The 26,685-nt window shown below is 36.6% G+C and overlaps 1 protein-coding gene across 2 annotated transcripts in view; it reads right to left on the bottom strand.

The window, feature by feature from the left end:
• The window catches only part of WDR35 (WD repeat domain 35), a 42,587-nt gene extending 20,613 nt beyond the window's left edge, over positions 1-21,974 (bottom strand). The window contains exons 1-12 of one of the 2 annotated variants that reach the window (XM_071440251.1): positions 21,849-21,974; positions 21,118-21,235; positions 20,210-20,281; positions 18,784-18,876; positions 17,571-17,699; positions 17,222-17,355; positions 15,435-15,600; positions 15,193-15,338; positions 13,040-13,165; positions 10,387-10,572; positions 9,816-9,848; positions 7,707-7,767 (exon numbers count right to left, since the gene is read on the bottom strand). In XM_071440251.1, coding sequence (XP_071296352.1) covers positions 7,707-7,767; positions 9,816-9,848; positions 10,387-10,572; positions 13,040-13,165; positions 15,193-15,338; positions 15,435-15,600; positions 17,222-17,355; positions 17,571-17,699; positions 18,784-18,876; positions 20,210-20,281; positions 21,118-21,235; positions 21,849-21,872 — 1,288 coding nt within the window. In that variant the 5' untranslated portion in view covers positions 21,873-21,974. The remainder of the gene's footprint in view (positions 1-7,706; positions 7,768-9,815; positions 9,849-10,386; positions 10,573-13,039; positions 13,166-15,192; positions 15,339-15,434; positions 15,601-17,221; positions 17,356-17,570; positions 17,700-18,783; positions 18,877-20,209; positions 20,282-21,117; positions 21,236-21,848) is intronic. The other variant, XM_071440260.1, reaches the window with a different exon arrangement.
• Between the last annotated feature and the right edge of the window lie 4,711 nt (positions 21,975-26,685).

Raw genomic sequence — 26,685 nt, 5'->3', positions numbered from 1 at the left:
TCAGCCAATGTCTTTTTAAGTTCTATAAGTAAATCATTATGATACCAAAAAAAAGCTAGATAAATTCCAAAGAATTGTGCAAACCAGCCTGGTAGTGGAACACTGAGTCATGCAGATAACACGATGTGAGTAGAAAATACAATTCTTTTACAGTGAATCTCTTATTTTTTCTCCTCTTAATTTTAGCACAGAACAGAACTCTGGAGGGAGCTATAAGCCTGCCACATAGAAGAGCAGTGCTACAAGAGACAGATGGGGGAAGATTGATTAAACAGATTTCATTTCTTTGAAACCAAGAGGATTATATAAGCTACCCAATGGCTGCAGAATACTTTTTAGTAAAAATGTCAATACTGGGCAAGAAGGCTTAGTGATGATGCTTAACGTGAACAGCACAGTTGTTCACTCATTATATGCAACTCATGGATTTCATGTACTTATAACACATTCATTTCAATAATTAGTCACTGAAGGATACAGTCTCCTGTTTCATCAAAAACATTAACAAATTCTATGTGTTTGCTCTGGATTTTTATTAACTTCCAGCTGTATGTGCCATAACAACCAATGCTTTTATCCTTTAAAAATTAAACATGAAAATCTCCTGACCTGTGAGGGAATAAGGTTTGCTCAAATCACAACACTTGTGTTAAGCCTCATATTTGAACTTAACTTCGTCAGCATTTGAGTACTTGTGGTCCAAGACAATGTTAAACCCCATTGCCATGCCAACCTCTGAAGCCATGGGCATTCCTCACACTCAAGAGGTGACTCCCCCCTTTGATTTACAGCTTCCATGGAGCCTAAACTTATTTGTGCACACCTTGAAATACCTGAATCTGGGAAAAAAAGTTGTTCACATATGGTCTGTTGTGAACCAGAAAGAAGATGGCAAAGTATCCATGCTTTATCCATGAGAATACAATCAATTAGGTGTTTTATGAACATGCCTCAGACTAAACTGACAGTTGCTGCCAAAAAGCACATACGCACCAACCTCTGACACATTTTCCTGCCACTTCTTTCATATCAGCTCTAGCAGCAGCTGGACAACAGAGTAAATTTGATCAGTTCATTCATCTAACTGACCTCAAAATTAAATAAATAAAAGATTACATTAAGTTGGATTAAAGAGAAAATCACAAATGCTGGAGCAGGCAGGAATGAGCAGCCAGCATGGAGGGCAGGGCCTTCCCTTCTTTGCAACAACAGGCTCAGCAATGACTGGAGTTAAGCCAAATGTGAAATTGCAGGGCACAGCAGAGAGACACAATCATCAGGATCAGATCCATGCAGAGCCACATCTGAGAGAGCAGCATTTCTACATGGGAACTGATGCTTTTACAGAATTGCCTGTATAACTTCAACAATTACATAAAAGTAGGACACATGGCATTTTTTGTAGGACTGTTTTAGCTTTTTATATTGGTCAGTCATTGAACAAAAAAAAAATCAAAAACAGAAAAATCTGTGGAAAAAGAAACTCAAATGCAAGTCTGGACACTATGAAACATTTCTTTACAAGGGGGTAGACACTCATAGGAACAACCTCCTGGAGAGGTGGTCAGTGCCCCAAGCCTGTCAGTGTTTAAGAGGCATCTGGACAATGCCCTTAGCAACATGATTTTGGTCAGCCCTGGAGTGATCCTGGACTGGATGATCCTTGTCAGTCCCCTCCAACTGAAAGTATTCCATTCCTCATTCTTGCCTCAGAGCCTTCCACACTGGGCTATGCTCTGTTCCTAAAATGTTTTCCTTCTTGACTGCATGACAGCATAAATTCAACATGAGGGAAGAATGTCCCAGCCTCTTCAAGTTTGGGCTGTTGCTGGGCAGAGAAGGAAAGACAATATGCTCATTTCAATCCCTTCAGGCTGAGGAAGACCTAGAATCCCTTTCCAGGCCTTTCCAGGCAGCTGGTTTAACTACTTAAGTTTCCTTGTGTATAGGGAAATACCATCTTATACGGCAGCACTGATTTGCCAGCAAGTGCTGCTCAGCTGAGCATCAGTGCCCTTCACAGAACCTGTGCTCTGACTATTAAGCAGACAGAAATGCAAGCACCTCAAGTCTGAAGAAGGCAAGAAATTTGGACACTTCTCAGCACTTCCACTACACAGCAGCTTTCCATGCTCAATATGTAAACTTCTTACACTGTTGAGTTCTTCCTGCTGATTTTGCCAATACTCAACTTCAGTATTAATGTCTTAATACTTAATTTTCAGACATTGAAAATATGTGAGAAAAACATTTAAACAGGTGCTTCACTTTTCAGATGCTGACCAAATACTGAAAAGGGTAAACACACCACCCCCATCAAAACAACTCCAACATGTGAAACAACTGCCCTTTAAATTCTTTCTGGCCCTCCTTTCTCTTCTCACCTCATTTCTCTTCACTATTCCTTCATAAAGCCTCCTCCCTGAAGGAAAGAAACTTTCTTTTGTATATACCCAGGAATCTCGAATAACCTTCTACAATGTTTGCATTTCATCCACACACACTCCATCTCACTTCAAAGCTGCTAGAAAACACCTGCTTCAGTGTCTAAACTTCTTGTAAAAATATAGACAGAAATCAAACTTAATGCATGACTATATTACTTCACCACATGAAAAGGCTGAGACGCTTTCTAGTCTATGAGCTAGCATACCCAAACAAGAAAGACAAGTGATCCCACCTAAATCTGATGGAAAGGAAGCAGTCTGACAGACACAATATTAAACTGTTGTTTTCATACAAGTCTGTTACAGGCTGTTCCTGAGAAACTGGAATGAACTTAGTCTAATCAATAAATCTACCTTATTTTAGAGCCTGATTCAAATATCTCTACAAGTGTTGGCTCACAAATGGAAAAAAATGTCAGGCAACAGCAGGGACAACTGAACATGTTGGGACATGTGGGACAACTCATGAACAACCACAGTTTACAGAACATAAATATTCAAAATCCGTTACAATTTACATTAAAAGGATCAAGTAAGTAACAGCAATTCAAGTGCTTTTCACATGTAGTTCAGTCATCCCTGTTATGGCATCCAGGAGGGAGGCAAGACACCTGGGCAGGACTCCAGCTCTGCCTTTAATCCACCTGTATGTTGGTCAAGCTGTTGTATTAATTTCAGTGGGTGCTAACACACACTTGAAAGATAACTCAACACATCACTATGTCAGTGCTCCTAAGCACATGTAAGAAGATGATATAATCCAGCCTGAGTGACCTTTTCTTAGCAGATACCATCTGTTGTGTTTCCATTAAAAAGATATTATATAACAAGATATTTAACCTTCTGTAGTTTATATTTAGTTATTCATCAAAGGACTTTGACAGAAAGCCTGTGAGCCTGTAAAACAAGCACACAAGACACTGTGCTGGTTAATTTTTGTCCCAGAGTAGGATGGAATGCAGTAATGTTAGACAATGAAGAAAAGAGTAATTTATGGGCTAGCAAACACGAGCTATTGTGAAGGACCTCAAACACAAGGCACAGGAAGCAGGGGAAGCAAAATGCCTTTGGACAAAATAAAAAGCAGTATGAGGAACAGCTGAAAGTGTAACCACCCATCAATGTCTAAAGAAAGCTAAAGTGATGGCCCTTCATCAGATAATGACTAATTAATACTTTATTGCCATCATTAACAGAGACAAACATTAGAAAGCTAATGACATAATTAAAAAATCAACAGAATAAAGGAAATAAGCTCTTCTTTTTTTGAGCCTTACTTGAGCTACTGGCTTAGAGCCCAACAACACAAGATTTACATCTCCTGAGGGTGAATCAAACATCGCATAATGTCTTTGTCATTAGGAGATTAATAGTGCTTTGTTGAAACAGTATTATAAAATATTATAAATTGACAATTCAGACAAATTGTGTCTTAACACACGTTCTCAGATGTATTATTTAAATGCTCTGTCAGCTACTTAGCATCCCTACATGAGCAGCCTTTTTTCTCCACTATCCATCTCCTACCAGGACAAAATCCAAGAGGCTTTGCCCAAGAGGCCTGCAAGGCACCTAAGTCTCAAGGAGGAGTAAACACTTTATGTTCAGTAGAGCTCCAACAAGGGGCAGTCTGCTAAAAACCACAGATAGTGCCTGTTCAATCTGCAGTAATTACAGCCAGTCAAAAAATATAGTTTAGACTCATGGTAGTGAAGAGCGCACACTCAAGGCAGGAGCACACAGATAGCAACTGCTCTGCTGAGGACATTCTACAATGTTACAAATCATTTTTCACCAGCATTTATGAAAATCAAATAAAGTAACAACCTAAGTGTATTTAAGCCACTCTGAAAGATGGCACTTAGAAGTCTGAAACAAGTACAAGAGTTCAAAACAAAAATTACCTAACTTTTTATGGACAGAACTTTATGCAACAATTTATTAGTTTACTAAAAGGAAATTAGCTGAAAATTTGTATTAGTAGAAAGAAGAAGGGAAAAAAAGAATTTTAGAAACAGATAATAGCATTTTTCATAAGTCAGTAACACTCATCCAAGTATCTTGAGTAAGAGAGAAGTTCATTTTAACGTTTAACTCTTATTTCTTAATCTATTAATAATGACTCTCATCAGATAATTGATTTAATTAATGCTGATTTTCCTCATTTATAAACAGAACAAAAGGACAATGATTTTGTTAGAAATCGTGTATCAACCAGAATCTTAGAGAACTTTCAGAAAGGTCTTCTGCCCTTAAAGTTTTACAAGGTCTTCTCTCTCTATTGACTTCTGCAAGGCCAGACAGCTGCTTAAGTTCAGCAGGCTGTCAAACTGGAACAATTACACTTCCTACTGCCAAAAAGCTCCAACTGTGATAAACAGCATGATTTACTGTACAATAGAACCTTGACTATGTACAGCTGTCAACCTCTCACACCAACTGACCTTATGTTGTAAATATTTCTAGTTGTTCTATAAAGTTGCATTTTCAAATATTACAAAAAGAGGAAAGTAACTATGATGAAGCCAGCACAATGTGTTCCAAAAGAGTTGCATTCATAGGCATTTGCTTTTCACTTTTACCTTCAATCCTTCTGCAAGTTTGGAGAGCAAAATTTAAAGGAGTCTTACAGGATGCATATATTTAAAAAAAAAAAAAAGGTTGAATCTTTGGCTGTGTAATACAGTAATGAAAGACTCGCTTATAATTGAGGCTACAGAAATTTTTCAGGACTCAAAAATGTAAATATTCCTAACCTCAGGTATTTGTCCATCCATGAAGCTGAACGTTATAATGCCAGCACTTTCACAAATGAACTCACTTCTAGGAAAGAGCAAATTTATGCACTAAACTGGTCCTCCAGTACTGGAGGGAACAGCAGCAGACTGCAGAAAGCTTCGTTATGCTAAAGGAAAAAATTATTTAATCAGCACAATTCAAGTACAGTTGGAAAAACAACAGCATTTTTCAATTAAATAGACTTTCTTTTTAAGTGTTCCCAGTTACTGAAAAAGATTATTTTCTTGTGTACAGGCAGCTGTAGGAGATGGGTCCTACTGGCAGAATCATAAAGAAACCTTTGTTTATAATAATAAAAAAAATTATTAAACTCTCACAGACTCAGAAAGTTCACATAAACTGAACACTAGAAAAATGCAAAGCAAAGAGTTTAAATGCAGAGTTAGACATGTACATGCAAAGCTAATTTAATTTTAACAGTGAGTGGGATTCATCTCACCTAATTTTAGACATCTCTGACAGAGATGAGCTGGCTGCCCTGGGTTTCTTCATACCCAGTGGAGAGCAAAAAGACCCCCTTCATCAATGATTCACCCAACTTATTTTAGATGTCAGCTGCAGAAATGAGAAGAACTACTCCCTCTAAGTCCCTGAACCCTCTCCCACCACCCCAATCCTGCCTGCCAAGTAAATCCAGGAAACCAATGGGCACATACAGTGTAGACATCTGATCAGGAGCAGAGATAGGACAGGGACAAAACAGGCACCCAACTCACACCCCTATCACCCATCACATCATCTTACTTCATGGGATTCTATTTTGGGTTTAGGTTTTCTGGTTTGGGTTGTTTGGGTTTTTTTGGCAGGGGAGAGCATTGTTTGGATGTCTTATTGATGTTTTTTCCTCCAGTCTTGATAAACTTTTTGGTATTGAAGCTCCTGGACATGTTAGTCTTTCAGATTCTGATATGGCTCCCCCTATTGCAAAGGTGGCAAGAGGACATCAAAGAGACAGAAACAGAAATCACAAGACTAAAACTACAACAAGATTTCATAAATGTTCCATATGACAAAGTAGTCAAACTCATTCATCAGAGCATACTCTGAATTTTAATTACAATCTACAATATAGGGCACAAATTTCAAAATATATGTATGACTCAAAGCTGATTTCCTCCTGCTATCACTGAAAAACTGAACATTAAAAAATTATACTTACAATTTAATTTATATATAATAAAGAATAAAGCTGTTTAGACCAAAGGAAAACAATCATTTATGATCTTGATTATTTCTAGTCCTTGGTAGATTTTTTTCCTACCTATATTCTTCTGTGAATTGCTGTAACTTCCTTGTTCAATAGTACTTCACCTTACTTTCCTCATCATTTCTATCTTACCAAAACTTTGCTAGACACTTTACCTATCAATTTTATCAGAGAGAATGGCTGTTTGTTTTTTAATATTAACACCAAGTATTAGCACTATGACTTAAAACTAACTTCTCTACTGAGACTAATTTAGCCAGAAGTTTCTTTTTGCAGAGAGGATAAAACAACAGCTCTGGAAGGCAATTTGCATTAAAAAAAATTCACGAGGTTTCTTGTCATAATAGAGTCTTCCCTCTCATTCAAAAGCAAATAAATAATTTTATAAATTTAATTAAGTTATTTAGCCTTACATCAAAACAGGAGAGTTAATCAAAGAATCAAGGTTCAAAAAGAAAACTGCAAACAGTGTCTACTCTGAATCCAAATTCAGATCTATTTGGGTAACAAACCAAAAATAAAACAAAAACTAGAACAAATAAAAGTGGATTCATTAGTCAAAAAAAAAAGATTAATTAGTCAGTTTGACTACAATTCCCTCATCTGTTTAAAGGGAAAATAATCAATGATATTTATTCTCAAGGAAAAATCACAGAAAACAGTGGCATGCAATTACTTGGCAATGTTCTCTACCACATCTGCAGCAAACAAGCAGTAGGGAAAAGCTGGAATTCAGCTCTAGGAAGGATTTGGGAGTGTTTTCATATTTGTCTTATAATCCACTGATTTTTTATATTGACTTTTAATTTACAATCTGAAACTACTTAGATAAAACAATTGTGATGAAGATAAGGAAAATATATTTTCAACACTGAAACACAAGAAATTGATGCTTAAGTTATATGGAAAGCAGCAGAAAGTTATTTTTAAATGAAAGTCCAAATCTAATTATTTCACTTCCTCTGGTAAAACTGGACCCTTTTCAAAGTACTTAAAAAGAAGTTGAATTACCACTGTTCATGAAGGAAAATCTGAAGTACCAAAAGATATCCATTAAAAAAAAAAAATAAAGAAAAGTAGCAATTTTTTTAAATTATGTCATTCATAGTTTGCATTAACAGGAAGAATCAGTTTAAGTTGAGCCAATTTGACACGGAATGTTACTGTTTGATAAGCCATTATCTTTATTAAAAGAAAACTAACAGGTCAATTCCAACACAGATTACAGAATAAGACTATTGCAAGTTGCTTACCAATATCAATGTATTTTGGGTCCAAGGGTGTGCCAATAGAATTGCAGAGAACCAGCACATACTGTATGGAAATAAAAGCAAGTGTCATTAGTACCACACTTTTTGTAGATCGGGAAGCTGCACACAGTTTTCTGTGGAGGTGCATCTCATAACCCACAGCACACATTTTAACGGTCATCAGAAACATCGAAAACACAGAGACCATGACTGCAGCAAATATACAGCAGCATAAGCATGAGAGCAATGGAGAGTAAATGAGACCTATTTGCCAATTAGCACTAAAATTAAGAACAAGCACAAAACAGGCAAGTAACCAGCTGTTTTATGCATGGGAGCAAATCTACCAGGCAAAATCCAAAGACAACACATGGGCAAGACAGGGAGCATCTCCCCTGCTGCTGTGCGAGGCACAGGCTGCACTGAGAGCATTTACAGCCATGATACAGCCCTGACTCAGGGATTTAGCTCTCATCAGCTGCTCATGCAAAAGACAATCTAATAAACTCCCAGAAATTAGGATCTTTGTTCTAGGCTTTGCAGATCTCCATCTCCTTGAACTTCTAAGAGGAAGTCTGGGGAGAATTGTCAATGAGGCTCTCCCTCTGCCTTGCAGTATCACAGGTACTACAGAAATGATGAGGGGTTTTTTTCAGTTTTTCCCTTCTTGTAATCTCACTCAGGAAGGCTTTAATTGCACAGTTACCTCAGAGACTGGGCTGTTAAATTCAGGAAGATGCAAATACATAAAAATTCACTTGACAATAATGCTTTATTGTTGTAGTTTATGTATTTATTTCTTCAGGTCTAAATCAAGGATTAAATATCTGAATGGTTATTGCATAGGGAAATGCCTTGAATGAGAAGTATGGAAGTTAAGGAGCAACTTTTATTGTAAAGTTTTTAAACTTAAAATAAGTAAAATATACAGGGCTACCAAAATGTGAATTACCCATGAGCTGTTACCCTGACTCTCCTGGAAATGAAAGATAATTAGTTTTTCATGGCTCTTTCACCTCCTGAACAATCCATGTAATTGTGGTAGCAGACTACAGTAACTGTACAGCTAACCTTTTAAACTGATAGATTGACATCTTATTCATCACATGAGAGCAGCTCAATTTAGCTTTTCATCTACTGTATGAACTTCATTCTTCCAAAGAAAAAGAGCTGAACATGGATTTCTTTTAATTAATTTTTTTTTTCTGGTTTGGCCACCAAGAAGTACCTCACAAAAATAGTATTTTTCTTTCTTTGTTCATAAGTTAAACTTTTCACCAGCATTCTCAGATTTCTATTTAAAAAAAAAATGTTCTGCCTCTGCCTGTGTAGGAAAACACACATGGCTTTTTTAACTCTGTTTTTTATTTATATCATGTTTACATTAACTCTTCTCTGGTAAATTATCCCCACATTCAGTCTACAATAATTTTTTTTTTATGTCCTTTCTAGTCATTTCTGAGACTCCAAGTCAGCAAATCAGAGCCTGTCAAGGAGTAGTGGAGTAAAAGTATCCAAGACAGGCTGTATGACCCACACACAGTGGTGCCAGGGAAGGAAGTTTCCATTGGTTGATTTATCCACCCTTGTTATGGATATCAACATGAAGTCCTTAATTTACTGACACATCTACTTGCAATATCTTTAAATAGGTCCTGCTGAAATTATAGTCATTTTTTCCCATTAGCTATTGCTTAAATTCTGCCATTGTGAAACCACAATTCTAATGACCAAAATCTCTTGTAAACCCAATCAGTTTTTCAGACAACAACTCTAATAACTGCTACCCACAAACCTATGCACTTCATTTCCTAAAACCTGGCAACTCACAGTGTTAATAATGACAATGGAGCCATTTCAAAACAAATGATAGGTCCTTACTATCTGTAATTTTCAGGTGAGAAAATTAAATCTCTTATTTATGTTCAATAGAGTTACACTGTCTCTCAACTGTTTGTTTCCTCCTTTAAAATTACAATTCAGAAAAAATTATTTTATTGCACTTCAACTTCACCAAATGGCCACAATCCCATGTTTTCAATCCATATGAGAGTATACCATTTATAGCACAATGAAGCAAAGCAGCACTACAGCACTTTTGGGGATTTTTACCATGGCACCAAACGACTCTGTCTCCTGCTCCTCCTTTGTAAGCAATATATAAGTGATACAGAAAATAATTCTGAAATGATTACACAGGAAAAATCATGTAACAGTAACACACTAACAGAACATTCATTAACCAAAGAATACATTTATCAATTGTGATTACACATAAAATAAATTAATAAACAAAGAAGTTTGCAGTAAAATGTAACACATCACCTAAAAAATTGCCCCATTTTTTCCATTTCTGACTGACAAAATATTCATTACCATTCTCATGCTTTTACCTTGTCTCTGGAGAACTGTTCCAAATATTTCTGAAGAAACATTCATCTGGAAGGCTACAGTTTTTATTAGGTTACTAATGGCTACTAGGAGTTATCTGTAGATGCAGTTACTTTGAATCAGCTACTTTGCTGTTTGTTGGGACTCGCTGAACCCATTCACACGATTCTGTCAAATGACAACTGACACAACTCTAAGGCAGATTCAGACTTTTACATTTCATCTTATTCCAGTTGTAAAGAACTGACATATGGAACAGAGCATTTAAAATTAAAATTAAGACAGATTTTACCTGAGGCTGATTTTCATCTGCTTTAGTTGCTAAAACACAGAAGTCCCCATAAGTTGTTATGGAAATAAGGCTCTTGACATATTTCACATATTTCTCATTGTTTTTTGTGTCCCAAAAGACTACACAGCACTCTGGGCGGTCCGCTCGGGTATAGGCGTAAACAACGGTGTTGGAACAGTAACCCCACTGCCAAGAAAGACAATGTAGGTAAAACCAATCAGAAACTACAAGAATTCAATAATGAAGGGTTTCAGCCATGAAAGAGTTTATTTCATATACACAATTAGTATTCAATATTTCTTACCTGTCAAGTGACAACCTGATTAATTATGAGAACACAGCTCACATAGTAAGATATTAGAATAATATTAAACTGGCAATAGAAGCTTTTCCATCACCAAGCTTTTTCTATCACCTTCAGAACTGAAAGATCAACCTTAAAATGTGACAAGATCTCACTCTGCCCTGTTTCCTCCTTGTTCAGCAGGTATATAGGTATATTTTTATAGTTCAGCAGGTATTCAGAAGGACCCAGTGTGATGATGGTTTTTTGCCATGGAAATGCTTGCTTTATGACTACTGATTCAGAAACCTAAAGTTCATTTCCCAAAGAAATACAATAAATACCTTAAACAATGCAATTCCAGAAGCAGGCAAAAATAAGCAATTACACAGGAGCACTGTAATAACTCACATCACCTCTTCCATATTAGTACCATGAGAAAACCCCTCCCTTCCTCCCAGAAGAATGTAATTATTCCTGTAACAAGTAGGAGAAAGGGCAAAAAGGCAAAAGAAACAGAACATACATGAGGATGCATTTCATTGCATTCAACTGATTTAAAGTACAAAATATAATGATGAAAATCCTTTCTAGTACAACAGAATCAGAAATTAGGAAGGAGGTGAATCTGTCAAACAAATGAGACATAAAGCAAAACACTTAAAGATGATGATGCAATTGTAGAAAACCTAATAGAATTCTCTGCATCAGCATCTACTAGAGAGGGAGAAGAGAAAGCTTATTAGTGTTGGCAAGAGAGGCTCTCACACACCTCAGGAAATGAAACCAAAGTGATAAAGTACAGCAACAACAGAAGAACTTCTAGAATAGACCCACAGACTCTAAACTAGTATTACAACTCCATGCAAACTATGAATAGTTTAAAAAAAGATCCGCTTAATCCATAGTTTTTACTGTCATGTTAATTTAAAGCCCCCTTTCTCTTATTATGGCTTATTGAAAAATAGAAGAAAACAGATTATTCAGTAGATTGGTAATGTGATATTAACTCTTCATCTCCAGGTCATTAATTCCAATCCAGCCTAAGATAATTACAGCTTTGAATCACTCCTATTTAATGACTGTCACCTTTTAGAATACGTAGCCTCTAAAAGGGAGTTACTTATATTACCAAAACACAGCAGAAGTATTTATTGAAGGAAAACATTTCTCATTCACCATAAAAATATTTAACATTGAAATAGAGTACACTACCACCATATTAAGTTTATTTGCTGCAGAAATAAATTAATTTGAACATATCTCTTTCCTTTTCAATTGTGCAAAATGGAAAAAAATGAGCTTACACATGCAGTTCCTAAAACTAAAGTTTCAAAGCATTATTAATTTGCAAACTGTGCTAGATCTTGAAACACACATGGTCTCCTAGATACTGATGAGTTTAAGAAAAAGCAACAGGCCTGTGTACCAGCTGTTGCACATCTCCCAGAATAAACATTAGGTAGCATTTCCTGCAAGACTAATTTCCAGCTCAGATTTCCAAAGTCTTTTCCAGAATATTTACAACAAACTATTTGAAAATGCTTCCTAGCAGATTTGTGTTTACAACTCCCTGACCAAAATACATTTCAATATAGCTGCAGGATGTTCCTCACATTGCACTCTCTCCAATTACAGTGGCTACACACTGATGATTAAAGAACATATCCTATGCTGTGAAAAGTATACAATACTCTATACTGGACAGTAATTGCTATTTTTTGTTAAGCTGTAAATTTAAATTAAATAATTCTAACTCCTAAAAAAAAGACAACAAATGAAAAAACTCAGGTGGTAAACAAGATAAAACATTATTTAGAATTAGATGAGACACACTTGTAAGAAGTATATTGGGAACTGAAATGTAAGCAGGAAGTACATCTATCAGGTTGCATTCACTCCTATTGTTCAGGTGTCTACTCAACTTTCCAGGCTCAAATGAATAATTCATCACTAAAAAAAATGGCAGTAAAGTAAGGCTCAAACAATTCCCATCGCATGACTCAGCCCAACCTAGTTAACCAAACAGCAGTGAAAACACAGCAGCCTTACCTAATGACATCCTCAAGTCCTACCAAATTTAGAATCATGCCCAGTTGTTTTCTTATTGTGACAATGAAACTCCAAATGGATTGCAAAGGCAATGGCTAAGTCACTGCATCACCAAGACAGACCCTGACATTCCACAAAAACTGCAAGTCAGTAGTGTTGATCAAGCTGCAATCTTAAGTTAAGCACTAGTTTCATATATATACATATACACAACATATATGTATGTATATTAGAGCAAGCTACTTTTTCAACCTGATCATAAAGACAGTAAGTAACAGGAAACTAATTAATACAATTAAGTTTCACATTACTACGTACCTTGTAATGTGGACGAATGTTTGCAAAATATATGTAATGATCAACAGCCAGTGCAATTTTCAGTCCACCTCCCTCCCAGGACAAGGAAGAGATCTGTTTGCCAGGAACTTTCAGTGTACGTAAGTGCTTGGTTAGAACAAGGAAAGAAAAAGATTTGAATTTATCACAGGAAAGCCACTCTAAAATACATAAATTACTGTTTTGATTGTTGTTGAAAAAAGCCCTATACATATTCTTTACATAACAATTCTCAAACTGCAATACATATGCAAAGAAAGAGAGATATTTAAGGTGTACACCATAATGTGATCTTTCACCTCAGGTTTGGTTTGTTTTTTCATTTGTTCTTTATTTCTCCAGAGAGAAAGAAACAACAGGACTCAGTGATAGTTCAAGCTTGAAGAAATAAACAGTAGATAGAGAATAACAGTATAAACATTATTCCCTTTGGTTGGTAATTTGAATCAACTTTATGATTTCAGTCACAATTAAAACACAGCAGTAGCACTGATCCTAACATGCCTCAGGAGTTTCACTGACACTGGCAGTGTATCAGTCAGTTCACATACAACACTCTAAACTACAGCTGATAGCTTAAACAAATAAAAACATATCTCTACTCAATGTCAAGAGCACACAATTAATTAGCTGCAAAGGAACACAATTTTCAGTGAGGCAATGGACACTTTCCTCTTCTCTATCCCCTTTCCAAAAGAATCTAAGAAAGGCAATTGGTACACTTTCCATCTTTTTTCAAATATTTTTATTTTGCTGAAGAATTTTAAATTGAATGAAGGAAACAATTAGAAAAAAAATAATGTTTTCAAAAGCTATAACCTTAGTCACACAGAGCACTTCTTTGGGTATCCTTCTAAAAGGGCACCATTTTAGTTGCAAATAATATAGATGTATGTAGTAAAAGATACAGTTATCTACTATTTATTGTACGTTTTTGAATAATCTTAGGCTTTAAAAAATATTTGAACATTGATGCTCAGTTCTAACTTTCCTTTCCTTTTCCTATTTCATGCCTTTGATCAGATGCAAATACCAAGTCCAAATACTGCTCACACATTATTCATGGAAAATACCATCTTCCAAAAAGTTAAGTCCATATCTTATGAGTATCAGAACAAGTACAAAACAATTCTAAAACCTGAAGAATTTACTTTAAACACTAAATACAAAATCTGGAACACCAGTTTCAGTTAATCCAAAGGACATCAGCAACCAGAGATGCAACATTATTGCCAAAACCTTTGGTTCCATTAAATCCTTTCAATTAAGGCAACCCCTATAGATGATGTTGGATCTTAACCCCCCGTCACAGCACAGCTCAGAGCTGGCCAGTACTTCCTCTGAACAAGGGACAAACTTCATTACACTCTGATACACAACACTAACTCACTGATTTTCAGGTGTATCAACAAGAGGGAACAGGATATTACCTGGTAAGGTAAAAATAGCACAAAAACACAAAAAAAATATATTGACCAGTTGTCTCTCAACTATCAAACATTTAATCTACTATAAAAAACCAGGATGAACAAAAACCATTTACAAAACAACGGCCCCAACAGTCAAATGAAGAAGTTTAGAAAAAAAATTAGCTTTTTTGAGGTTTCTGAGCCATTGCTTTTACTGGTATAAGATGCCTTTTTGCCAGTTTTACTGATTCCATATAAAAGAGCAAATATCAAGTATTTAAGACCAATACTCATTCACTGCTGTATTTTCAGCTTCTAATCTAGAGATGCCTAGGTCTCTTAGACAGCCAGTATAGAAAGACAAGTATTTCTGGATTTGATACACAGGTGTTGACATCTGGACTGCCACCTGAGCTCCAAACTGCTTATCTTCCATAGTCTTATCTCAGGGATCTGGTGTTCAAAGTCAGACAGCACACTTATCCTATCACTAGTGTTTTGAGAGGCACTTGGGATTTTCACACCGGCCCCTATGCTGCTGTTCTAAAAGGGTACATGGTCCTGTTTCCAGATCCATGTGGATATCCCAGATGGGTACCTAAGAGCACTAAACACCTACATTTTGGCATCCAAATTCCACCAGTAATGACCCTGTAGCAAAACATAATAAAAATTTAGAGAGAAAAAAAAACCCAAACATTTACACTATGCATCAAATATTTTTACCTCACCAAAGGGAGTGTAGAATTGCACAACATTGATATCTTTATCTTGAGAAGCTGCTTTGAGGGAGCCTGCCAGTGCCAGAATGCTTCCATTGGAGTTCCACTGAATACACACTACATTGATACCAGCATCAATCAAAACAGGATCTAGTTTTTAAGGAATAAACATTAAGAATATTAACACAAGTAGACATTTGGGGTCAAGGGAAGCTCAGTAACTTGCACCCTACATTTTGTACTTACTGTAGTCATTCTCATCTCTCATTATCTGGCATCTCCCATTGTCATAACAGACAGCAAGGCAAGGGCAGTTGGGTTCAATGTAGCCTTGGGTACCATGGTACCAGTGTATGCCAGCAATGCTGAAGGCTCCAGTTAAATTCACCAAACAGCTCAGCTTCATTTTCACCTGCACAGGAATGGTTAATTCAAGTCATATAAAACATGTTATTTAAAGAATAATTTAAATCTCTACTGATACTTGCAAAAGACAAGATGTCTAAGCAAAATTGTTTTCCTGTCTCAAAAAAAAATTTGAAGTTCTCAGAATTTTATGGGTTTGAAAAACTTCCTTATATAATCAAAGCCAGATCAGACATACAAAAACATATATTTTTAACTACAAAGAAGTACCCTAATGTTGGCATTTCCTCTCTTTGAAAAGTAACTTAAAAACAAAGAAAACCAACAACATAAAAAGGCCACCACTGACACATATACCTAGACACAAGAAACCCCCTGGAACACAGCAAAAAACAATTACTATTTCAAACCATTCATAGGCACAATATTTAAAAAACAACAAAAGAAAACCCAACAACAGCAACATCAACAAAAATAACAAAACAAAAAAACTTTTGTTTGCTTTTTCTTGACTAAAGTTTACTGAATAACATTAATTAATTAATTGGAAAAAACTAGTGTCCAAATTAGAACACCAATTAAGAGAAGTTTTGCAATAACTAGCCCAGAACACCTGGTAACACAAGTAAGGGTTTGTCTGAAAGATAAGGGAATTCCTGAATCAGTTCCAAGAGGAATGCCAGGTAAGTTATGGGAGAGAGGGGGAGAGGGAGAGAGAGCACAACCATGCATATTGTTGATATGGTGGGGGAAATGACAGCAAATTATTTAAAGAATTTCAGTAATTTGTAGCAGTTGGAAATACCATGACTCACACAGCGGAAAGAAAGAAAGATACAGTGGGAGGATAAAGAAAAGAAAATGGGAAGGGTAGCAGATACTTTCTTAGGAAGGTAATGGAAAGGAGAAGAAAATTCACCATATTAAGCATCTGAAAGTTAAAAACACGGTCTCAAATACACGGATTTTAAAGTCACTGTTTTACTTAGCATTTTGCTATAGTCATACTCCAATACTTTAGGTAGATATAAATAATTAAATAAATAAAGCTAGGTTGCAGGAATTCAGCAATATACTACAGCTATTTCCTTTTATTTTTCTACTCACTACCAGGATCTCTCTAAAGAATGATAGGAGCAATAGGAAAATAAACTATAGCTTTTTCTAAAAGCATGCTAATACTTTAGGAAGCAGAAACTGTAAGAAGTCAATATCCTTTAAGCCAGCATTAGTTCCTCCAAATAATGAAAGAAGGAAAAAAACAACAGCTAAAAAATATTAAATCTGACCTATCATCACAAACATCTTTGAAAGTAAAGATTTTCAGATGTCCCAAAGAGTTTAACTTCATTTCACCAGTCTGACCAGTCCTACTTTTACATTTTCAGTAACTATTGCAAGTCTGAAAGGCATTAGTTGATGTGATAATCATTTAGCTACCAAAAAAGAAGTAATTATAATAAAAAGCTGCAGAACTCTTGAATAAAAGCTCTGTGCAGAAGGTTGTCCAGTTCTCAGTACTGATATCCACCAATTAAATAAACATTAATAAATTAAAAGGAAGTGAGCTTTTATGGCTATTGAAGTAAATTATAATCCTTATATATAACTATTATTATACCTTGATATTATAATTATAATCCTTAATTATACCACAATGAACTTACAATAAAATTTCCCTGATTGTCATAAATGTGAATCTCTCCATTTGACATTCCAAAGAGCAAAATTTTGCTATTGGAGGACCAGGCCACGTGGCACAGGTGGGTGCCTTTCAAGTCTTTTCCCCAAATGCGATTGCCTGGAACAAAACAATGACTGCACTTAATAAATATATCACAAAATTAAAAACAGGATGCAAGCTACCAATGCAAAAACTAAAACAGCTGAAGTCAAAGCCACAATTAATAAGTAACTATTAATTATATTTACCTAGAGAAACAGAGCCACTGTGTATATAACACTTTAAACAAATTTGTATGATAGCACAACAATTAGTAGGGCTTAAAATCTTACCATCCACCGATCCAACAATCACAGCTCCATCTTCATATACAATACAAATCTTCTGGCCATCAGCATTCCAGCTCATACTTCGAACCACTGATTTATTTCTGTTGTTAATCATCTCTTCATACCAAGACCCTATCAGAAGTGAAAGAAAAACTGAGTTACCTGTAGAGAACTCAAGGTACATGCTAATCACTGAGCTGCCCTTGCAGTAAAAGCCTAGCAAGACTACAGCACAGTGTCCCCAGAAGGCACAGACACAGTTACTGTGAAACCCAGTGCTCCCATGGGAGCTGCTCATTCCCAAAGCTGACCGTGATGAATGAGGACTCAGAAATGGGAGCCAAAGTCCAAAAGGGGCCTACAGAAAGAGCTCTGTGCTTCAAGAATTTCAGAACTGACAATAAAATAGGAAACATAAACAGAAGGAACAACTGGCTTTGCTAGGAATAGGTAATAAGTAATTTACTGATTATTTTCCAAAACTAACAGATTATTTATGTGACAGTAGCCACCATGTATCAGCCAGAAAGACTTTTATTCTTTATTCCTGAAATTAGAAGAACAGCTAAGATTTTATTTGTTTCCATTTTTCATTAAACTAAAATTCCCAAGAGAACAGGAAAACCCTTTATTTTCTTTTTCTTTCCCACATGTGTTGGAAAGTGGTTACCTTGACTGTGAGGTTTGCTGGCTTTTAAATGAATTCCAGTGAACCACAGTATATGTGTGTGTGAAAGGGTCAAGAGCAATAAAAGATAATTATAGTCATACACTGGTTAGTCATATTGGTTCACTACCTTAAACATTTCTAAAGATAGGTTTTATGAGAGTATTTAATTGATGCTTTATGCAGTGTTGATAAGTTCTTGTAGTCTATTAACATGTTTGTGCTCACTGCACAATATATTTTTCATGCTGTATTCCAAGCAACAGAGATAAAAAAATTAGAGCAGTTTATCAAGCACATGTCTAAGTACCGATATCTTCATCTGTGGTAGCTCTGCAGGACAAATGCCTTGTGTCATGTGACTACACTATAAAAAATACAGACAAATATTACAATAAAACTTGAAAGTAATTTTAAAACTATTTTCAGCTATACAATCTGCAAAATAAACACTCTGAAAAACAACAGTAAAAACTACGAGTGAGGGGGAAAAAAATATTTCTCATGACACAGAATATTATGCCATCTCTAGTTTATCCTGCAGAATACCTCTGTACATCATCCACACAATGATGAGGCCATTTTGATCGCTGGTAGTCAATTTTTGATACTGTTCATTCCATGTCACAACCTGCACAAAACCTAGAAAGTGATAAAAAACTTTTTACTGGCATTATTTAAGTAGTTAATAAAAAATACAACATCCAACTTAATCAACCTGGAGCTTTTTAGAAATTTACATTGTTGACTTGGATTTAATTGTAGGCTTCTTTCTGTGTCACTTATTTCCTCTTTCAAAATTCTGCTCAAGAGCTCTTTTTGCTTCTGTATTCACCCACTGGAGTAACATCCTCTCCAAATCCTGCTCATTGTTGATTCCACACCCAAAACCCAAATCATGGTTTTGCAGTTTCTGACCACCTCTGACACTCTGTGTCACTGACAAAATTTTACAGCTGTAGGCAGTTTGGGGTTTTTCTTCCTCTTAGTAGTCTGATCCTCACTATTGCTGTACTTTTAAAACATAATCTCCCTGACAATTACCCAAAAGAGCACTCTACACACAAATCCTTCAGATCCTCAAGCTTCATATGGGATCCCACTCACAAATATTTGAAACACATTTGAACTTTTATCAGTTCCATACTGCAGATCAAATTGTATCACACTTTTTCCTCCCCTCACTGCTGGGTACCCATTTTCTCTGTATCCTTTCCATTTTTAGTGTTTCAGTCAAGAACATTATCAACAGATGCAATCAAAGATATTCTGATTGTCAGAGATTTTTAAGGTAATAGTAATCTATTTCAGAATTGAAGACATCCATTCAAAGTATCCACTAAATCAATTCCTCCCAATTAATTTGTTCCAATCCTATTTAATTAAGCCCTTAAAATAACCTGACTCTTGGCAGATTTCAACTGCAAGTCCTCATAAAGAAGTCCACTTCCTCAAATAATGCAAGGATTTTAGCATCCTCTTCATATCCCATTGTCCATGGCTGATGACCATCCAGCATTTCTCATGTGAGAAGTTAAGTCCTCCCTAATTTTGCTGCATTCAGTTTTTACTTTCACCCATTATACTTCTCCAGCTTGCTTTCTAACCTCTCTAAACTTTGTACACTGCAGTCTATGCATGTACACATTCTGTAATTTGTCAATAAAGGGGAAAATTACCATATATTTAACACAGAAATCAAGTTTATTGAACCAATTTTCATTTCTTCAGAAGAAAATGGAAAGCTACTGTAACATGTAATCTCACAGACATGATTAAAAAGAAAACCCAAACAGCCTTATCCAAGATGTCATGGTAAAAATATACAGCCAAGCTGTTACATGTCATGCTGAATACTCACAGCCTTTATTTTGGATTTGCAATAAAATGTTATACCAAAATTACTCTATCAGCTTCACAAAATCTTGTATTTCTATTCTAACTAAAAGTAGACCAAATGCCCAAATACACTTACCACTATGACCTTCCAGAGTTTGAGTCACAGAAATGTTGTTAGGAGCTGCTAGTCCCTTTATCTTTGCCTCATCTAAAAAAATAACAAAATTCACTATGAAAATAAATCTAACAAAGCATACCTGTTACCATGTTTCTATGAATACTCAAGCTGTAATCACAATTTACATAGATAAACTAAACCACTTAAAAAGAAGTACATAGTAACTGCAGGATGAAATTTCCACCCCTCAGTTCCATTTGTTTCCCATTCACATCTGTCATCCAAATTGATACAGGCCTTATGGTCTAGCAGTTTTTCAGGGAAAAAAGCAACAAAATAAACAAAACAACAACAACAACAACCAAAGAAAAACAAACCCCAAACCCCACAACAATATATATGGTTATCACATTTCGTTACATTCAGAAAAAAAAGTTTCAAATTTTTGAAAATGGATTTTACTTTCTCTGGAACATATTTATTTAAAAGAAAATACACAGCTTTCTCTGAAAAATAATTAAGATGGTAGAAAACATTCAAATAAAATTAAGAAATAACAAAGTAAGTTCCAAAATAAAGAGGGAGCCTACACAAAAATAATTAATTATATGCCCTGAAAAAAAAAAAAAGGAAGCAGCACTGAAGAAAACTCCAGCAGATAAAATGGGTAGACAAATTATTTGTGTGCCAAATAAGACCAGCTAGAGAAAAACTGTATACGTAAGACAGTGATGAAAAAATTTGATGTTAGAAGAAATACATAATAGCTATGTACAGATTTAAAACGTATGCAATATTGTCAAGTAACTTGGGGAAGAAGTTATGCTTAAGTGTGGTGGGTTTTGTTCTTAAGATACAAATTTAAAAAATAATAAAAAAAAAGAAAGAAACAAAAACTAACAAACTAACACACCCCTCCCATTTACCTGTTTGTGTTTCTAATTTTATAACTTTCAGTAATCCATCCTCTCCACCACAGGCAATGAAACCTTGGGTCTTATTCCAGGAAATACATTTTAATCGAATATTACCGGGAATTGCAATCTGAAAAAGAAGTATTTTGTATCTCTACACAGTTGCAATAACCACGTTTTATTTTATATGGTCTACCTGAACACCTCAGAGACATCTACAATAGCACAAGAGATAAATTTATTTCTATTAACAGACCCGTACATGCAAAAAAAGAGAGAAGACAGAACTGTAAGCACTAGAGAAACTGTGCCACCCTCAAGCAATTGAACTTATGCAGTAAAAAATAATAACAGGACACCTGCAAAGGTGTGCTGAGCAACAAAAACAGGTGCCAGGGGTCACACAGTGCACAGGGCTTCGGTCTCCAGCGGAAAAGCCGCGTCCAAAGCCTCTCGGGGGAAACACTGCGGAGCTGCCGGAGCAGCGGGACACGGAAAAAGCCCCAAGCCAGGCCGAGGGAACCGGCGGGGCAGAGCGGGGCAGCGCTCCGGGAGTGCCGCACCGTGTCCCGGAGTGCCGCACCGTGTCCGGCCGCCTCGCAGCGGCCGCGGGCGGCGGGAGAGCCCCGAGGGTCCCCTCAGCCCCCGCGGGCTCCGCGCTCCCGATCCCCGGGACTCCCCAGGGCAGCTCCCCCTGCCCGAGAGCAGCCTGCCCTCCGCCGCCCGCGCCTCCCCAGCAGCACCTTCTTGCACAGGTAGATGAACATCGCGGCGGAGCGCGGGAGCCGCCCGGGCCGGCCCTCACGGCAGCGCGGCCAAGCCGGCGCCGCGTCCCCCTGGCAACCGCCCGCGGAAATGGCGCCGCTTCCGGGGGAGCGGCCGGCGCCATTAACGGTGTGCCCGCTCCGGCGGCGGGCTCGGATTCCCGCGCTGGGCCCTGAGGGCATCGCCCGGCCCAGGCGGTTTGGGAGTGCTCGGCTCGGTTAGAAAGCACTGCTAGTTCGTTAATAAAGGTCACGATGCTTTTACACGAAGAAAAATCCCAAAGTCTGTGAACCGCAGGTTGTCTGCACACGGTGTTTGTAGTGTAACTTACATCAACATAGAATCATAGAATGGTTTGGGTTGGAAGGGACTCCAAAGGCCATCTACATCCCTGCCATGTCCTGCCATGAGCAAGGACACCTTCCACTAGACCAGGCTGCTCCGAGCCCCATCCAGCCTGGCCTTGAACACTTCCAGGGATGGAGCATCCACAGCTTCTCTGTGCCAGAGCCTCACCACCCCCACAGTAACGAATTTCTTCCTAATATATTACCTAAACCTGCCCTTTTTCAGCTTAAAGGCATTCCTAATCAAAAAGGAAGGAGACTTAATAATTGAAACAAAGAACAACTAATGTTTTAAATAAGAAGCTTGACTAAGCCAATATTCAAGCAACAATCAATTTATTAATTAATATGGTAAAGTATGAGCAGTACAGCGCTGGGTACAGTGGGGGAAGTTTTCCCTCCAACTGCACACCGATAGTTGAGGCTTATAGGTATTGATAGGGGTACTCATAAGCTTTCTCAGCAGTTTCTATTCCCAATTTTTACATCACAATTCTATACACTATTGTGATTTAGTTTTTCTCAGGATGTATCCCAGAAAGGAGTATCCCCAGATGGTGATGGTCCAGTTTCCGAAAGAAGGAAGAAGAATCCCATCTGGTAGAACCCAGCTCCCCAGATGTGGGTCCACCTTTTAATTGCAAGGACTATAAATCTCATAACAGTGATGTCCAGCTTACTTAGTTGAAACCATAAATCCTTGAGGTGATGTTCATCTTCCTTTCTCAAGCTGCTTTTGTCTGTTTTGTTAAGGCATAAGATAAGCATGTTTCCTTTATATATATTCCAAAGCTATAGTTTCAGGGGTACAAGCAATATTCTAAAATTATACTTCAAAAGTTTATTATTACAAAACTCTTTAAGGCTTAACTACAAGCAAAGAGCAACATCCTTAACACTTTAATTCAAATGCTCCTAAATCAACTAAGGTTAATTGCGAACAAAAGATAGGTTCAAAGGCCTTCTTCCATGCTTTACTTTCCTCAGTTATTATTAGAATTTGTCTTTATAATTGTCCTATGGTTGGTTTCCACACATATCACAATCACAAATACACACATTGTCTGTATGTACCTGACATAAAACACAGCTTTGTATTTCACACTAACAAGTTCTCAGTGATGCTGAGGTATTAGAAAAATAAATTACTTGTCACTAATACTGCCATGTTAAAATTTACAGCTGGACAAGTTTTGATGATCTCAGACCTAGGGGGAGGTTAATAAAGCTTGGGAAGAAGGATGTCACACTGATAATGGACACAAAGAATGCAGAATTTATGGGCCGCAAGGCCCGCATTTGGCAGAACTCCCAAGATAAGAAAGAAACTAATAAAGTCAACTCAGTGTCGTGCAGCAATCAGCTCAGACTGGGTAATGGGTAATTCTGGCAGGGCAGATTGCAACCATCGGACCCAAGAAATCCACCAAACCAAAAGCAAAAAGAAATACTGAGCACATGGACTGATTAACATGAGAAGAAAGAGAATTATTGACCAACAGAAGGTAGAACACTAATTAATAGAAGAACTATGTAACTTGTAGCACTGTAACTCCAGCACCCATTGGCCTTTTGGTCAGGGACTATCTCCTCATCCAGGAGTGGATAAGAGACACAAAGATGCAATATATGAAAAGAGACTGTATAAAGTAAATAGAGGGGTTGATATAATATTGTGGAATTGGTATTGTGTAGTAGAATTTTGGAAAACTCATACGTGCTTGAGAGTGACAAGTGGAGTGTAGGAAGTCATGGTTAAAAATCTTTCTCTTTTTGGGTAATAATGTGGAATGGGGCAATCAGTTAAACATTCTCCTTGTTCTCCATTGGGATGTATTTGGAATCACTGGGAAAAGTTTGGTGGAGAACTTCTTATAAAGTGGTAGTTAAAAGAATACTGTACTCAATGGTGGCCAAAATATAAATTGGATGGTGATTAAAAGTGGCCAGAAATGGGAACATTAAATTATAATAACATGCTACAACTGTTATTTTGCAGAAGATTAGATAAGTGGGATGAAATCCTGTGTGTGGATTTATTTTTCTCATTGAGAAATGGTCATAAAACAAGAAAGAAATGCAGGTAATTGGTGTCCAATTCAAATGTGTTAATGATGATGGAAGAGAAAAAGAAATTATCTTGTTGCTGTTCTGCTTCTAGTATAGAGAAAAGGTCTCTGAAAGTGGATAGTGAAGAAGAAGGTGTACAATTGTTGGTTTCTCTGAGAAAGAATCAGGATAGTGATAATTGGGACCAGGAAAGTACTGATGGTAAGACTGAATTAAGGGATGCATTTAGTGCAATTGCAGGTAGAATTTGGGCACACCAAAACCCTGTATATGTAAAAGTTCCCTTTTCAACCACTGATTTGATACATTGGAAGGAGTCTGCCAGGTTGTAAAAAAAATTTGAGAAAAATTTTAAATTCTGTATGGTACACCACATAATGTGAAACTGACAGGAAAAATTGACCAGATGATGTGGTAAGAGAAAAAGCTTTAACAGATTATCTCTTGTCTTTAAAGAAAAAAAGAAAAACCTGAGATTATTACACAGGTACTTGCTCTTTAGAACACCAGTCCCAATCAAGTCACCAATATATCTTTCAAGCATGGAGATCAAGTCTACCTGAAAACCTGGAAAGATATCCACTAGCTGAGAAGTGGAAAGGACCTTTTCAGGTACTGCTAACCACACACAGAGCCATGGAAGTGAAATGACTGGACTCATGAATTCATTACACAGACCAAATATATTCCTCCAACTTTGTGGTGATCTTAACAGAAAGACCCCCAAAACTGAAACTGACTTGGGACTCATGAACTGCACATGGACAAAAACAGAATCTGTACTGCAATTTTATTGTATTCAGGAGAAATTTTACTATATTTTTGTGTTTTACTAAGTTTAAGAAGTTTTTATAAGGCAATGTGCTTGATTTTTGGAACACCACTGAGCACCCAGACCTGGGTGCACAACTCTGAAATAAACAATCAGTCTCTTTTGAGTGTGTAATTATTGGCTTGTAGCACACTGGATAATAAATTCAATTTTTCTGAACAACAATATGTCCTATTTTAAACAAATCATTTATATCGTCTTGGAGTTTTACTTGGTACTCACAAAGTGAGGCAGGTGATTGCTCAGTGGAATTGAATGTAAATATTATCATTTGTAAAACAAAATGAAGTTACAATTACTAGTGCATGAATCAAAGCCTGCCCAGCTGACAGTTTGCAAGATACATCTGGCCTCCAGGACAATATTCCACTATCCTATAAAATTTTACATCTCATCTGACAACTGGCCTTAGTGTAAATAGGACTGATGTCATCCCCTCCCAATTGCCAAGAACTTGTAAAGTCTTGCATTAGATTTACAATTTGTTTATTCTTACCAATTACAGAGGCCAAGGCATACTTCTGGCCCTGTAAATGCCTGTATCATACTCATGCTTAAGCAGAGGACATGAAAGTAAGCAAAGTGCTGGATATAAAACTCCATGACTTGGAGAAATATAAAAAAAATATGCATGCACAGCACTTTGAAGAAATAAGTGTAGTATAGCCAGGATGTCCCATGCTAACTTTAATTGTACTGTAGCAAATTAATATCAGTACAGGGACACACCACAAAATACAAATCAGAGCCAAATCCAGCATTCTTGGAGGGTTTATAGTCTCATTTTTAGCCCTTACAGTTGAAGCTGTGTTCCATGTTCACTTGCGCTGTTTCGTGTTATATTCCAGCTTCACATTACTGTGCAGGCATACCTGCAGTCACACTCCCATGTGTAGTGAACATAACTGAACGTGCTTGAATGTGGTATGTGCAGGGTGTGAAACAAGTACAGATGTTGTTTCATACATCCTTGGCAAACCAGTTACCACATATGATATTTTGTATAATTATATTGCAAAGGTCTACAAAATATGTGGGATTTTTCCATTAAAAAACCCTATGGTTTTGACTCCTAATTTAAATATAATTTCTAAAGTATTTGGATGATTATAAATGCCAAGTGTATATAATTGGATTCCTTTAACAACTATTTTTTTAATTCTTAGCTTGTGTGTTTTTTCCTAAAAGCCTGATTGACACAAGTGTCAATAAAATCAGTAATGACAACAGGAAAGTCTGACTAAGAACATAAGTAAATCTTGAAGGATAAAAATATTAAATTGGAGGATTTTTTTGTTCTTCTACATTTTAAACATTATTAGTACTTGAAATTACTGTTCAATCTTTTATCTATATATACAGTTTATACAGCTTATATTACAGACATCTAAGTTTTAAAATCAAATACCTCTTTTTCAAAACATGTGACGTGGGGCAGTGTTCTGTTTATTTCTTCCATGTATGCCTCCTTTATCCTTGAAGTTTTGTTTCCTTGGGTTTTTTAAACCCTTTATTTCATAACACATGTCCTTTAGGTTGAATACAAAATAACTTCCAACATCAACG

Source organism: Agelaius tricolor, unplaced genomic scaffold (assembly GCF_023055355.1).
Source record: "Agelaius tricolor isolate 1412-34295 unplaced genomic scaffold, bAgeTri1.0.p SCAF_1, whole genome shotgun sequence".
NCBI classification, from domain to species: domain Eukaryota; kingdom Metazoa; phylum Chordata; class Aves; order Passeriformes; family Icteridae; genus Agelaius; species Agelaius tricolor.
Note: the sequence above shows the minus strand (reverse complement) of the source record. Positions and strands in the feature narration are given on the sequence as shown.